Source organism: Heterodontus francisci, chromosome 6 (genome assembly GCF_036365525.1).
Source record: "Heterodontus francisci isolate sHetFra1 chromosome 6, sHetFra1.hap1, whole genome shotgun sequence".
Taxonomy (NCBI): domain Eukaryota; kingdom Metazoa; phylum Chordata; class Chondrichthyes; order Heterodontiformes; family Heterodontidae; genus Heterodontus; species Heterodontus francisci.
This window is the reverse complement of record NC_090376.1, coordinates 62732369-62746082: the sequence shown is the minus strand read 5'-3', so window position 1 is coordinate 62746082 and position 13714 is coordinate 62732369. Positions and strand designations below refer to the sequence as shown.

Below are 13714 nucleotides of genomic sequence, written 5' to 3'. Positions count from 1 at the left end.
GGCAAAAATCAAGAAGGGAAAAGAGAATTCTTTTCACTATGTTGGGATCTGGAAAGCTCTACCTGAAAAGTTGGTAGCAACCGATTCTATAATTTTAAGAGAGTTGGACAAGATGAGGACCTTGAGAGTTAGCGAAGAAATGGAGATGTGTGACAAAGCACAACAGGCCAGATGGCTACCTTCTGTGCGGTAAGTTTCTATGATTCTAAATAATAGAGGCTCTGAAAATTCTATTTAAGTTCTACTGAGTGAATGAACTGGAGGATTGCATAGTGGCCAATGTAGTACCCATTTTCAAAAAGGAAGGCTGAGATAATCTGAGTAACTAAAGGGTAGTTAATTTATCATCCATGTTAGGATAAATTTTTAAGATAAAACATGAATGACTAGCTGAAGAAGTTTGGAAGCAGCCAGTATGGATTTCATAAAGGAAGATAATGCTTGCCAAATCTTGATGGTTCTTTGAGGAGGTAGCAAGGTAATTGGGAAATTTACACAGAGTACATGGGCATAAAGCCTTAAAATATGGTATTGCACTGAAGACTATTGAAAAAGATGAAGGGGAATGGTATTAAGGGTAGAGTAGCAAGTTAAATTAAAAACAACACGGGAAAAAAGTGTCTGAGTTAAGGGCATTTCCTCGGTCTCTGGAATTGGTTAGTGGTGACCATGGGGTTTTGTTCTGGAACTACTGCTGTTCACTGTATAGCAATGATTTGGATATAGGGCTAGAAGGTGTAGTGTTTGTATTAGCACTTGATAAAGTAGGAGATTCAGAAAAATAATTCAGGATCACTGGCATCTGTAAAGAGATATTGATAGGATGGTGAAATAACTTTTTTTTAAAAAAGGAATTCCATATCAGTAAATGTAATTGCATTTGAGTTTTTTTAAAGCTATAATTTGGGGGAAAGCTTGGTGATAGAGCGAGGGATTTGGGGGATTCTTGTTCACAACATTAAAAGTAGCACCTCAACTTGATAAAACCATAAAAATAATAAGTACTAGATTTTATGACAAGAGGTATAGAATGTAGAAGTTGAGTTTTAAAATGTAAAATCACAGCTGGCGTAGTGTGCAACTTTGGGCTCCATACTATAGAGATGTTGAAGCAGGAGAGAAAATAAAATACAGACTTACTGGGATGCTGCCTAGTATGAAGAATACGCATGAAGAAAGACTTGAGAAAAATAGGGGCTGTGTTCATTTGAACAGAAGAGGTTGTGGTGTGATATGGGTTGGGGGGAAGGGAGTTTAAATTATGAAAGGGTAAGACTGTGCATCGAAACACTGTTTCTAGTGATTCAAGTGTCAAATGTTAGGTGATAAAACTTTTAGGACAGAGCAGGTGAAACTATTTCTGTCAAGACTGGAATGCACTACCAGAGTGAGTGAATGAAGCACAAAGCAAATCAACATTCAGGAATAGGTTAAATGTTCAAAGAAAATAATGAAAAAAAGGCAACTGGCCAAGCACATGGAATTATGACTTGAGATGATAAACACCAACACAGACTCGTTGGGCTGAACAACCGGTTTCCATGCTGTAATTTGATTAATTCTATATAACTAAGGCAGCACTCCATTAAGGATTCATAATAGAGATGCTGTTCTTTATCTTTTTATCATGGATATTCAGTCTTTTAATTTGCTTAAGTGGTGAAGGGAATTGGAGCATAAAACCTTTCCAATCTTGATAACCAGATTCGAAGTATGAATGGTTATACACAGCTCAAACGCCAAATTGTTGGATCCCATTAGTTGCACAAAGAGAGACGAAGTCCGACTGTAGCTTTAAGAAACTTTATTGCAGTACTTAATTGTTACATCTTCAGAAAACTTAACAATGAACTGAACTAAAACTAAAAGCAACACACACACTGAACTAACCTAAAACTAAAAGCAACACGCACACTGAACTAAACCCCCCCTGAACTAACCAAATCAAGCCTAATTATAATTATTCATACAAATCAGTAACACCTACTTTGTTCCCAATTGGTCTACAAACTTCTGCAGTTTCTTGGTGTTGGGGCCTGATTGGGGTACTGCCATGTCAATTTGTTTTTAACTTCTTACTCCAGTTTCCCATCCCCTTATCTTCTTGTGAACCTTTAGGCTGATTGTTGTACAAAGGGTTATTATTAAGCAGTATACAGCTGTCCTGATAGTTTCTGCTTGTTAGTCTGTTTCTACTGATAAGCTGTCCCTACAGCACTGAATAGGCTGCTATTAATTTCTGATGAGCTGTCTGCTGAAGCTCTAAAATTATTTTGTTAGTAGGCTATACTTAATTGATTAATTCACTTTAAATGTCCCCAAATTCTGTTCCCACACTGTTTCACCTTAAAATACTTATGGTCTTAAATCAAAAATAAAATACTGGAAAAGTTCAGGTCAGATAGCATTTGTGGAGAGAGAAACTGGGTTATCTTATCAGGTTGAAGACTTACTGTCAGAAGTGCATTCAAAGTTGATGGACTGTTCTTGGAACAGTGTAGGAGGCCAAGGATAGAGGCTACGTCAGGAGTGGGATGGAAAATTAAGGTGGCAAGTGGCCAGAAGTTCGGGACTACACTTGTGGATAGAGCAGGATGTTTAGCAAAGCAGCCACTCAATCTGCATTTAAGTTTCCTGATATAGAGGAGCTCTCATTGTGAGCAGCAAGTATAACATACCAGGTTGGAAGAAGTACAGGTAAATCACTCTCAACTGGGACAGAATATTCGAGGAAGAGGTGAAGAGGCAGATGTTGCATTTCCTGGTCTTGCAGGAGGAGATACTGAAGGAAGGAAGGATAGCAGGTGTTTGGGATGATGAAGTGAACCAAGGTGTTATGGAGAAAATGATTCCTTCGGAATGCTGAATGAGGAGAGGAAGATGTGTTTAGTGGGATTATGCATTAGTCTTGTTTGCTTAATGAAAGTCAGTAATTCAAGTAAATTGCTCCTTGAATTTTGGACCTGTGAGGAAATACTGGTATATGACTTAAATATCTATTCTACGTAGTGGTATTGGCACTTTAAGAGTAGAATAACAATGGCAGCCCCATCTGTCCCAAATCCGAGACCAAGTTAAAGGCAATGCAGCATATAAATGAGATCTCTAAACTAGCATAATTAAATTAAAATTGAAAATTGCCCATTCTTCATAATTATTTGGCTCATAGGTTTGCTATGAGTGTCAGTTTCTGTTTCCATTACATGGGATTCTTGAATTTTTACCTGTAATCTGGGATCCCATTCTGTGGTTGTTTTACCATAAAAACTTAAAACCAGTGACCTGACCTTTAGTGCAACATGACAAGATACTTTACTTGTTAAGTACTGATGCTTCACCCTCTTTTGAAAAACAAAATTGGTGCCTGTTAGGTCCAACAGTAGAGAATTGTCACAGATGAAATTTAATCTGTTCTGCAGCTCAACATGTTATGGTTTTAAATGTTTTTGGGAGAAGGTAGGATTGAATCATGGGTACATACACAAGATGAAAAATTTAAGCTGGGATTTGTACATCCTTTAATGGGAGGCATTCAAACAGGAAACTAACAGGTATGTGCTTTTATTTAAAATAAATTAGGTTCAATGTAGTATTAAGTAGTGAAGTACCTTTGTCACTGTGAATTAAGACTGTTCATTTATTTCAGGTCACTGAAGTTAAAGATTATGAAAATAAATTGGAGATTGCTTTTGCTACACTTGATGTGGTTGATGGAAAAATTGATGAGGCAATTGCTGCTTTTGAATCTATCAATAATATTGTTGCACATTGGAATCTTGCTTTGGTAAGTGATGGCTGTATCTACTATAGTCATAGACATGTCTGCAAGTGCTGGTGTAATTTGTATTTTATTGGTTTTGTTAGATATTTCACCGGAGGTCTGAAGAATATGAAAATGGTGATGAGATGGCTCCTGATGAACAAGAAGAATGTAAAAATTGTTTACTCAGCAGCAAACAATACCTCAGAAAGGTTTTGAATGAAGCTGAATCTAGCAATGCGGCTGACCGCGTAAGTGCCCATGAATTAATATATAGCAACGGGCAAAATATTTTAAAAGCATCTCATTGAGAATAAATTTGAGGTTCTTTGAAGGAAAATTACAATATGTCCGCATTTTTTGTCAATTACTCAAAGGAGGAGGCGAGATGCAATATTTTCCCCTTTGGTTTTTCAAGTAAATACTTGAAGTCATTTTAGAATATAAATTATTTAATGCTCATCCTTAGTTTTGAGCCAGTTTGCAGTTTTTATGGTTTTTCCCTCTTCTCCCCTTATCTATGCACCCCCTCGCCAAACCCTTCCTCTTTCCCATTGTTTCAACTAATTTTGCAGTTTTTTTTTTTTGCTAGTTGCCTGTATCAATAGATACAGTGAAAGAAATGTTGGAGTTGGTAAATCAACATCTTCACGAATATAATGGAGATGTGCTTGACCATGGAGAAGAAATAAATGAATATTCCCAGATAGTTGAAAATGGCACTTCTATGGAGTCAGTAACATTACAAGAAAAACAGTCTACCCCATCTCCAACAAAGCTTATTCCATCGCCAACCAAGAGTTACAAGGTAAATTTAGTATTTGCAAATTGACTTGAGTCTACAAGTGATAACGTGGTGTAAACTTTCATTTCATACTTTTAGTGGCAAAATAACTTTTGACTTGATGTTGAAAGTGAAATGCTCTCCCCTTCTACCCCACTCCCTCTTTGCCACATACTCTGCATCAAGTGTTCCCAGATCAGTGATGATCATTTGCGTTTTCTTCATCGTATACCTGATCTCGCACCTACAAATAAGTATCCATCGATCTTGTTGAACTGGTGTCAAATTTGTTAAAGCATTAAGACCAAATGAAAGCTATACTGCTAAATTGTTGCTTTGTTTCAAATATCCAGGAAACTAAATGATTCCGCACATTGCTGAAAATAGAGACATGTTGGCGAAGCTTTTCGTCTTGCACTCATCAGGACAAACCACAAGAATACCAATGTAAGGGAAAACAACAACCTTGTACTATATGAGAAGAGAGTGCTGATTAGTTGGCAAATGAACTCTGGTAGAGGCGGTTGCCATGGAGAATGCACCAGTTTACGGTGACTGGCTGTTAACTGCCAAGCTTTGTTTGAAATTTAAACCAAGCAGCTTGGCTCTGGTCAAGGCATTGCCCTGAGAAATGAACCAGAAAATAGCTGTCTCTTATTTTGTTTAGCTGAACAAGTGCAATGTTTGTACATGTTCTTTCTGTCTGCAAAGAACAGGGCCCTGTGCATTAATATATGCAGCTTCCTGTACGCGTAAATGCGCCAGCCACACTGTGAGCCCTGCTGACCATCTTAAATTGGTTGTCAGCATAATTCTTAGCACAGTGAGGATTATTTAGCGAATATTGTCTAATCGCGGAATCACATCTAATGTTGGACATTGTGTTTTGAGTTTTGCAAGCATGGGCTGGTTGGGCACGGCCGTTGCGAATAGCGGAATGGACATATTTGATATGATCTGCCAGCCTTTGGGACATACGACCTCTATACCTAGCATCACACTGGCATATATCACATTACTGATTTGTGTGATAGGCAGGATGTTTTTTTGGCTTGATGGCAGCATCCTGTTAAGGCGAATACAACACGTGTTGCTACTGCACAGTAGCAACATGAAATAGCTAGCTTCGCCTGTTGCTCAGATTTTGCTATATTTGAATCTGCAGCTGCACGCAATAATTACATTTCTTAATGGGCTCCAACCTGCACTCAAATTCACCTTTGAAATGGAGCAGTCAAATGAGCTCCCTTTCCTTGACGTATTAGTTGAGAAATCTGCTAAGGGGTTCTCTACCATGGTCTACTGCAAACCTACCTTCACTGGTCAATACACGTCTTGCGATTCTTACAGTTCCATGCGCTACAAGATTGGCCTTATCGGCAACCTCGTAAATAGGGCCCGGGCCATTTGCTCATCGTGCAAGCTTGATGCTGAAATAGGGTAAATCAAAGACATCCTGCGTGCCAGTGGTTACCCTATTCAGATCATTTTTCGCTGTATATCACGCAAACTTATGAACGGGCCTAAGGCCGTCATTTTCGGCCCTAAAAAGTGCCCATTCTACCTCGGATTACCCTGGGAGGGTAATGTATCCCAAAAAATTGAGCAACAGGTGAAGCTAGCTGTTTCACGCTGCTCCAATGCAGTAGCAACACGTGGTGTTCCACTTAACAGGATGCTGCTGTCAAGTCAAAAGGTATCCTGTCTATCTCACAAATGACTAATGTGGTATATGCCAGTGTGATGCTAGGTATATAGGCTGTACATTGCAAAGACTGCCGGATCGTATCAAACAACAGGTCCCTTCCACTCTTCGCAACGGGCAAGGTATAGGCTGTACCTAACCAGCCCATGCTTGCAAATCTCAAAACGTAGTGTCCAACATTAGATGTTGTTCCGCGATTGGACAACATTTGCTAAATAATCCCCAGTGCGCTAAGAATGACACTGACAACCAATTTAAGATCGTCAGTCGGGCGCTCAGTGTGGTGCATTTGCGCGTACGTATATTAATACACAGGGCCCTGTTCTTTGCAGACAAAGAACATGTACAAACATTATGCCTGTTTCATCTAAACAAAATATGTGACAGCTATTCGCTGGTTCATTCCTCAAGGCAATGCCTTGACCAATCAGATTCAAGCTGCCTGGTTTAAATTTCAAACCAAGCTTGGCAGTTAACAGTCAGTCATCGTAAACTGGTGCATTCTACATGGCAATGCCTCTACCAATCAGAGTTCACTTGCCAACTGATCAGCACTCCCTTCTCATACAGTATAAAGTTGTTGTTTTCCCTTACATTGGTATTCTTGTGGTGTGTGCTGATGAATGGAAGACAAAAAGCTTTGACAGCATGTCTTTATTTTCAGCGTGACTCAAGTTCTGTACTATGAAACGACTATTTGATTACACTAATATTAACATGATGGTTACTTGCAGTTTCAGTGTAAATTTAAAATATCCAAGGACTGGATACTTCATTCAGTTACACAGGAAAAGGAGGATATTATTTTGAATATAATTTTATCTTCTGTACATGCCAGAATCAAAGTTCTATTAAGTGTATAAATGTCCGATTCTGAATTTGTTCTTTGAAAAATAGATTTTATAAATTGTAGAACTTAATTCAGGATCTTTCTTCAGTGGTCTCCAAAGACTCCACCTCGCTGGGCTGAAGATCAGAAACATTTGTTGCAGATGCTTTGCCAGCAAGTAGAACAGCTGAAGGTATGTAATCTTTGGAAGTGTAGAAATTTTGTGTCGGTAGAGTGATGAAAAGCCTATTAAAAGAATGCAATAAAAAAAGTGGTGTATTAATTGGTCCTTTTTACCTGGTTTGGCACTTTTGTTGCTACTAAGTCACATCTTTCAGCATAACATTTTGGATTTTTACCAATTAAGACTTATTTATCCAGTTTTGCAATAAAATGAGATGCAGTTGTTTTATGTCAGTTGACAATGAATGTATTACAAAGTAGCAGTGTGTTTAGTAATTCATACAATGTGCTAAGCCACTTGGGCAAAATACAAGTGCTTTATCCATTAAACATGAAATCTGTTGTAAACTTTATTTACATAGGAGTTCATTAAAAGGGTAGGTGAATCCTATATGGACTTCTGTCATAGCAAAAGAACCTCTAGTGCAGGGATCTACAACCTTTTTTAACCTGAACAGCCTTTTTTTAAATTAAATTAAAAACTGAGAGCTGCAAGAAGAAAATTCAGCAATTCTAAATCAAAGACTTGACTAGTTACCAAGGGTCTCTGGTACATACATAGTTTGCATATATAATAAAACACATGTATTGAATTTATGTATTAATGGGGAAAAAAAGACCTAACTTTGAATTATCACCTTTTTTGACTTCTAACTATAATTTTGTCTGTGAGGTCCTCTTTAAAACAAACTTTAACAATGATGCATAGAATTAAGACAATTTTTTAGGCTATTGATTCTCGTGATTAAAAAGCTTCTGATAGCACATTCAGAATAATTTATCGTCTCAGCTATATTAGAAACAATAATGGTTGCAACCATAACACCTATTCCTTGAACCAAAGGCGTCATCTATAACCATGGTGTAGCTATACTTCTTGATTAGGTTTATTTAGAGCATCATGTTTTTTGTTAAAACAGTCATTCGAAACTGTCAAGTGCAGCATAATGATTAGCCTTCTATCCCCTAATTAAAAACAAGGCTCTTTTCTTGACTTGGCTTTTTCAGGCTTTTTTTGTTTTTTTTTAAGGCTTTTTTCATGTTAATGCAGTCCAACTGGAAAAGGTTGGGAGCCACAAATGACTTAGGAGCAGGTGTAGGCCATTCAGACCGTTGAGCCTACTCCATCATTCAGTTAGATCATGTCTGATCATCTACCTCAACGCTGCATTCCTGTGCTATCCCCACATTCCTTGATGTCATTAGTATCCAGATATCTCTCGATTTCTGTCTTGAATCTGCTCAATGATTAAGCTTCCACAGCCCTCTGGGGTAAAGAATTCCAAAGATCCATCACCCTCTGCGTAAAGAAATTCCTCCTCATCTCAGTCTTAAATGGCCTACACCTATTCTGAGACTATGGTCCCTAGTTCTAGACTCACCAGCCAAGGGGAAACATTCTACCTTGTCCCGCCCTGTAAGAATTTTGTTAGTTTCAATGAGATCACCTCTCATTCTTCAAAACTCAAGAGAATACAGGCCCCAGTTTCCTCAGTCTCTCCTCATAAAACAATCCCGCCATCCCAGGGATTAGTCTGGTGAACATCCGTAGCACTCCCTCTGTTAAAGAGCCGCATGTAGCTCTGGAGCTGCAGTTTGCAGAGCCCTGCTGTAGTGGAATTCATGATACAGTTTGTAGCAATATACTGGTTAGTAATTCAGGTGTCCTGTGACAAGAGGGAGGGCAGTCAGTGTGAGGCCTGTGTAAATTCAACTGTAATAACTTGTGTAGAAATAACATATCCTGTATACATGGTTTACCAAGAGTATGAATTTTTTTTATTCATTCATGGGATGTGGGTGTCGCTGGCCAGGCCAGCATTTATTGCCTATCCCTAATTTCCCTTGAGAAGGTGGTGGTAAGCTGCCTTCTTGAACCGCTGCAGTCCATGTGGGGTAGGTATACCCACAACTCTGTTAGGAAGGGAGTTCCAGGATTTTGACCCAGCGACAGTGAAGGAACGGCAATATAGTTCCAAGTCAGGATGGTGTGTGACTTGGAGGGGAACTTGTAGGTGGTGGTGTTCCCATGTATTTGCTGCCCTTGTCCTTCTAGTTGGTAGAGGTCGTGGGTTTGGAAGGTGCTGTCTAAGGAGCCTTGGTGCATTGCTGCAGTACATCTTGTAGATGGTACACACTGCTGCCACTGTGCGTCGGTGGAGGAGGGAGTGAATGTTTGTACAATAAATCTGAAATAAAAACAGAAACTACTGGAAACACTGAGCGGGTCAGGTGCCATCTGTGGAGAAACAGAGTCAGCATTTCATATTGTTCTTTCATCAGAATTACAAGTTATCAAAAATGAATTGCTTTTAAGCAAGTGCAGAGCATGGGTAGGGGATGCGTTGGGAAGCAGGAAAAGAACACTGCTGCCACTGTGCGTCGGTGGTGGAGGGAGTGAATGTTTGTAGATGGGGTGCCAATCAAGCGGGCTGCTTTGTCCTGGATGGTGTCGAGCTTCTTGTGTTGTTGGAGCTGCACCCATGCAGGCAAGTGGAGAGTATTCCATCACACTCCTGACTTATGCCTTGTAGAGGGTGGATAGGCTTTGGGGAGTCAGGAGGTGAGTTAGTCGCCTCAGGATTCCTAGCCTCTGACCTGCTCTTGTAGCCACGGTATTTATATGGCTACTCCAGTTCAGTTTCTGGTCAATGGTAACCCCTAGGATGTTGATAGTGGGGGATTCAGTGATGGTAATGCCATTGAATGTCAAGGGGAGATGGTTAGATTCTCTCTTGTTGGAGATGGTCATTGTCTGGCACTTGTGTGGCGCGAATGTTACTTGCCACTTTTCAGCCCAAGCCTGGATATTGTCCAGGTCTTGCTACATTTCTACACAGACTGCTTCAGTATCTGAGGATTCACGAATGGTGCTGAACATTGTGCAATCATCAGCGAACATCCCCACTTCTGACCTTATGATTGAAGGAAGGTCATTGATGAAGCAGTTGAAGATGGTTGGGCCTAGGACACTACCCTGAGGAACTTCTGCAGTGGTGATCTGGAGCTCAGATGATTGACCTCCAACAACCACAACCATCTTCCTTTGCGCTAGGTATGACTCCAGCCAGTGGAGGGTTTTCCCCCTGATTCCCATTGACCTGAGTTTTGCTAGGGCTCCTTGATGCCATACTTGGTCAAATGCTGCCTTGATGTCAAGGGCAGTCACTCTCACCTCACCTCTTGAGTTCAGTTCTTTTATCCATGTTTGAACCAAGGCTGTAATGAGGTCAGGAGCTGAGTGGCCCTGGCAGAACCCAAACTGAGCGTCACTGAGCAGGTTATTGCTAAGTCAGTGCCGCTTGATGGCACTGTTGATGACACCTTCCATCACTTCACTGATGATTGAGAGTCGGCTGATGGGGTGGTAATTGGCTGGGTTGGACTTATCCTGCTTTTTGTGTACAGGACATACCTGGGCAATTTTCCACATTGCAGAGTAGATGCCAGTGTTGTAGCTGTACTGGAACAGCTTGGCTAGGGGCGCGGCAAGTTCTGGAGCACAGGTCTTCAGTACTATTGCCGGAATATTTGTCAGGGCTCATAGCTTTTGCAGTATCCAGTGCCTTCAGTCGTTTCTTGATATCACGCGGAGTGAATCGAATTGGCTGAAGTCTGACATCTGTAAAGCTGGGGACTTCAGGAGGAGGCCGAGATGGATCATCGACCTGGCACTTCTGGCTGAAGATTGTTGCAAATGCTTCAACCTTATCTTTCGCACTGATGTGCTGGGCTCCCCCATCATTGAGGATGGGGATATTTGTGGAGCCGCCACCTCCAGTTGTTTAAATGTCCACACCATTCACGGCTGGATGTGGCAGGACTGCAGAGCTTAGATCTGATCCGTTGGTTATGGGATCGCTTAGCTCTGTCTATCACATGCAGCTTACACAGTTTGGCACGCAGATAGTCCTGTGTTGTAGCTTCACCAAGTTGACGCCTCATTTTGAGGTATGCCCTCCTGCACTCTTCGTTGAACCAGGGCTGGTCTCCTGGCTTGATGGTAATAGAGTGGGGAATATGCCAGGCCATAAGGTCACAGAAAGTGGTTGAGTACAATTCTGCTGCTGCTGATGGCCTACAGCGCCTCATGGATGCCCAGTTTTGCATTGCTAGATCTGTTTGAAATCTATCACATTTAGCACGGTGGTAGTGCCACACAACACGATGGACGGTATCCTCAATGTGAAGGCGGGACTTCGTCTCCACAAGGACTGTGCGGTGGTCACTCCTACCAATACTATCATGGACAGATTCATCTGCGGCAGGCAGATTGGTGAGGACGAGGTCAAGTATGTTTTCCCTTCTTGTTGGTTCCCTCATCACCTGCCGCATACCCAGTCTAGCAGCTATGTCCTTTAGGGCTTGGTCAGTAGTGGTGCTACCAAGCCACTCTTGGTGATGGACATTGAAGTCCCCCACCCAGCATACATTTTATGCCCTCGCCACCTTCTGTGCTTCCTCCAAGTGCTGTTCAACATGAAGCAGTACTGACTCATCAGCTGAGGGAGGCCGGTAGGTGGTAATCAGTAGGAGGTTTCCTTGTCCATGTTTGATCTGATGCCATGAGACTTCATGGGGTCCAGAGTCGATGTTGAGGACTCGCAGGACAACTCCCTCCCTACTGTATACCACTGTGCCACCACCTCTGGTGGGTCTGTCCTGCTGGTGGGACAGGACATACCCGGGGATGGTGATGGCAGTGTCTGGGACATTGTCTGTAAGGTATGATTCCGTAAGTATGACTATGTCAGGCTGTTGCTTGACTAGTCTGTGGGATAGCTCTCCCAACTTTGGCACGAGCCCCCAGATGTTAGTAAGGAGGACTTTGTAGGGTCGACAGGGCTGGGTTTGCTGTTGTCGTTTCCGGTGCCTAGGTCTTATTGACTTTATAGCGGTTAGATACAACTGAGTAGCTTGCTAGGCCATTTCAGAGGGCATGTAAGAGTCAACCACATTGCTGTGGGTCTGGAGTCACATGTAGGCCAGACCAGGTAAGGACAGCAGATTTACTTCCCTAAAGGACATTAGTGAGCCAGATGGGTTTTTGCAACAATCAACAATGGTTTCATGGCCATCATTAGACTAGCTTTTAATTCCAAATTTATTAATTGAATTCAAATTCCACCTTCTGCTGTGGTGGGATTTGAACCCATGTCCCCAGAACTATACCCTGGGTCTCTGGGTTACTAGTCCAGTGACAATACCACTATGCCACCGTCTCCCCTAAATGAATGAACCTGTTTTCTCAGTAGAGGGAGGTGCGTTTGTTTCTAATTTCTTCAAGGCGTCTTCCAGTGCTAATGTTGATCTAAGAAAGCAAAGTCTGGAGTCTTGGTTCCCCCTTTTCCTGCAAAATAAATGTGTATTTTAAAAAAGTATTCAATTTATGATGGAAATCGATATTTTTCTGTAATGCTGCAGGGTGAAGTGCGTGAACTGAAGCTAAGTAATTCAAATACAACTGAATCACCACGTCCTCGATGGCATGCAGATTGTTATGGTGCAGATACCCATATGGATAGCTACCAAGGAACACAGAGTTTTCAGGGGGCACCTTTAACAGGTAAATCCAAAGCTGACTATTAAAGACTTCTATTTGTAAAATATCTGAAGGGGGAAACTGAAGTTTTCACTTCTTCCCATGAATAAAAATAGACTATCAAAGTTACTGTGCTGCTTTCTTTAATCAATAGTCAGATTAGTCCATAAAATAACACGTTATTTTTTGCAATAAGCTGTTCTGACCAAATGCAGCTGTATGAGCCATTATGTTCAACAGTATGCATACGCGTTGAGCAGTAACCAAAGTAACTTGGCTGTAAAGAGGCGACCGTTTAAATTGGACCCTGGGCGATTTGTTTTTTAATCCCATCACTTAGTATTCTAATTGATTTACATGTGATGTTCTAGTTTGTTTGGAAATCTTTCAGATTTTTAAATTTTCAATTAAGATACTGGTTTTAAATAAAGCAAATTGATAGGTTCAATTCACAGCCTCATTTTATTTTTGTTCATGTAATTGATCTGAGTGACCGTATGAGGAATAAATGCTAAAGTAGAAACAGTGATTAAAAATACTACAAAAAATTGAATTTCAGGATGTTGCCCAATAATTGCGAACAGTGGGCTGTAGCTTCTGTTTAAAATAATCCCTTCAGAATAGCAGTTTTTGGCTCAGCCTAATTCCAAATATTGCTTATTCAAGTACTGTTTATATTAAGCTACTTAAATGTACTTTTTTGTTTTGTTATTCACGTTGGACATTTGTGTATTTCTGTTAATAGCCATTGAAACATTTATGTAAAAGATACAAACTAACATATAAACTTAGTTTCTACCTCAGGACCATCTGTGTTCTACAATCAGTCCTCAGCATACAACTCCCAGTATCATCTTGGAACAGCCACGAATGCGACTCCAACCAAGGTACCTAACAACATAATATTCAGC

The 13714-nt window shown here is 40.8% G+C and overlaps 1 protein-coding gene across 4 annotated transcripts in view; it reads left to right on the top strand.

Moving 5' to 3' along the window:
- ranbp2 (RAN binding protein 2) overlaps positions 1–13714 on the top strand; it is a 108749-nt gene that overhangs the window by 37952 nt on the left and 57083 nt on the right. For all 4 annotated transcript variants that reach the window (XM_068033793.1, XM_068033792.1, XM_068033791.1 and 1 more), the window contains exons 14-19: positions 3647–3784; positions 3865–4011; positions 4353–4568; positions 7188–7271; positions 12686–12827; positions 13596–13690. In XM_068033793.1, the coding sequence (XP_067889894.1) occupies positions 3647–3784; positions 3865–4011; positions 4353–4568; positions 7188–7271; positions 12686–12827; positions 13596–13690 (822 nt within the window). The remainder of the gene's footprint in view (positions 1–3646; positions 3785–3864; positions 4012–4352; positions 4569–7187; positions 7272–12685; positions 12828–13595; positions 13691–13714) is intronic.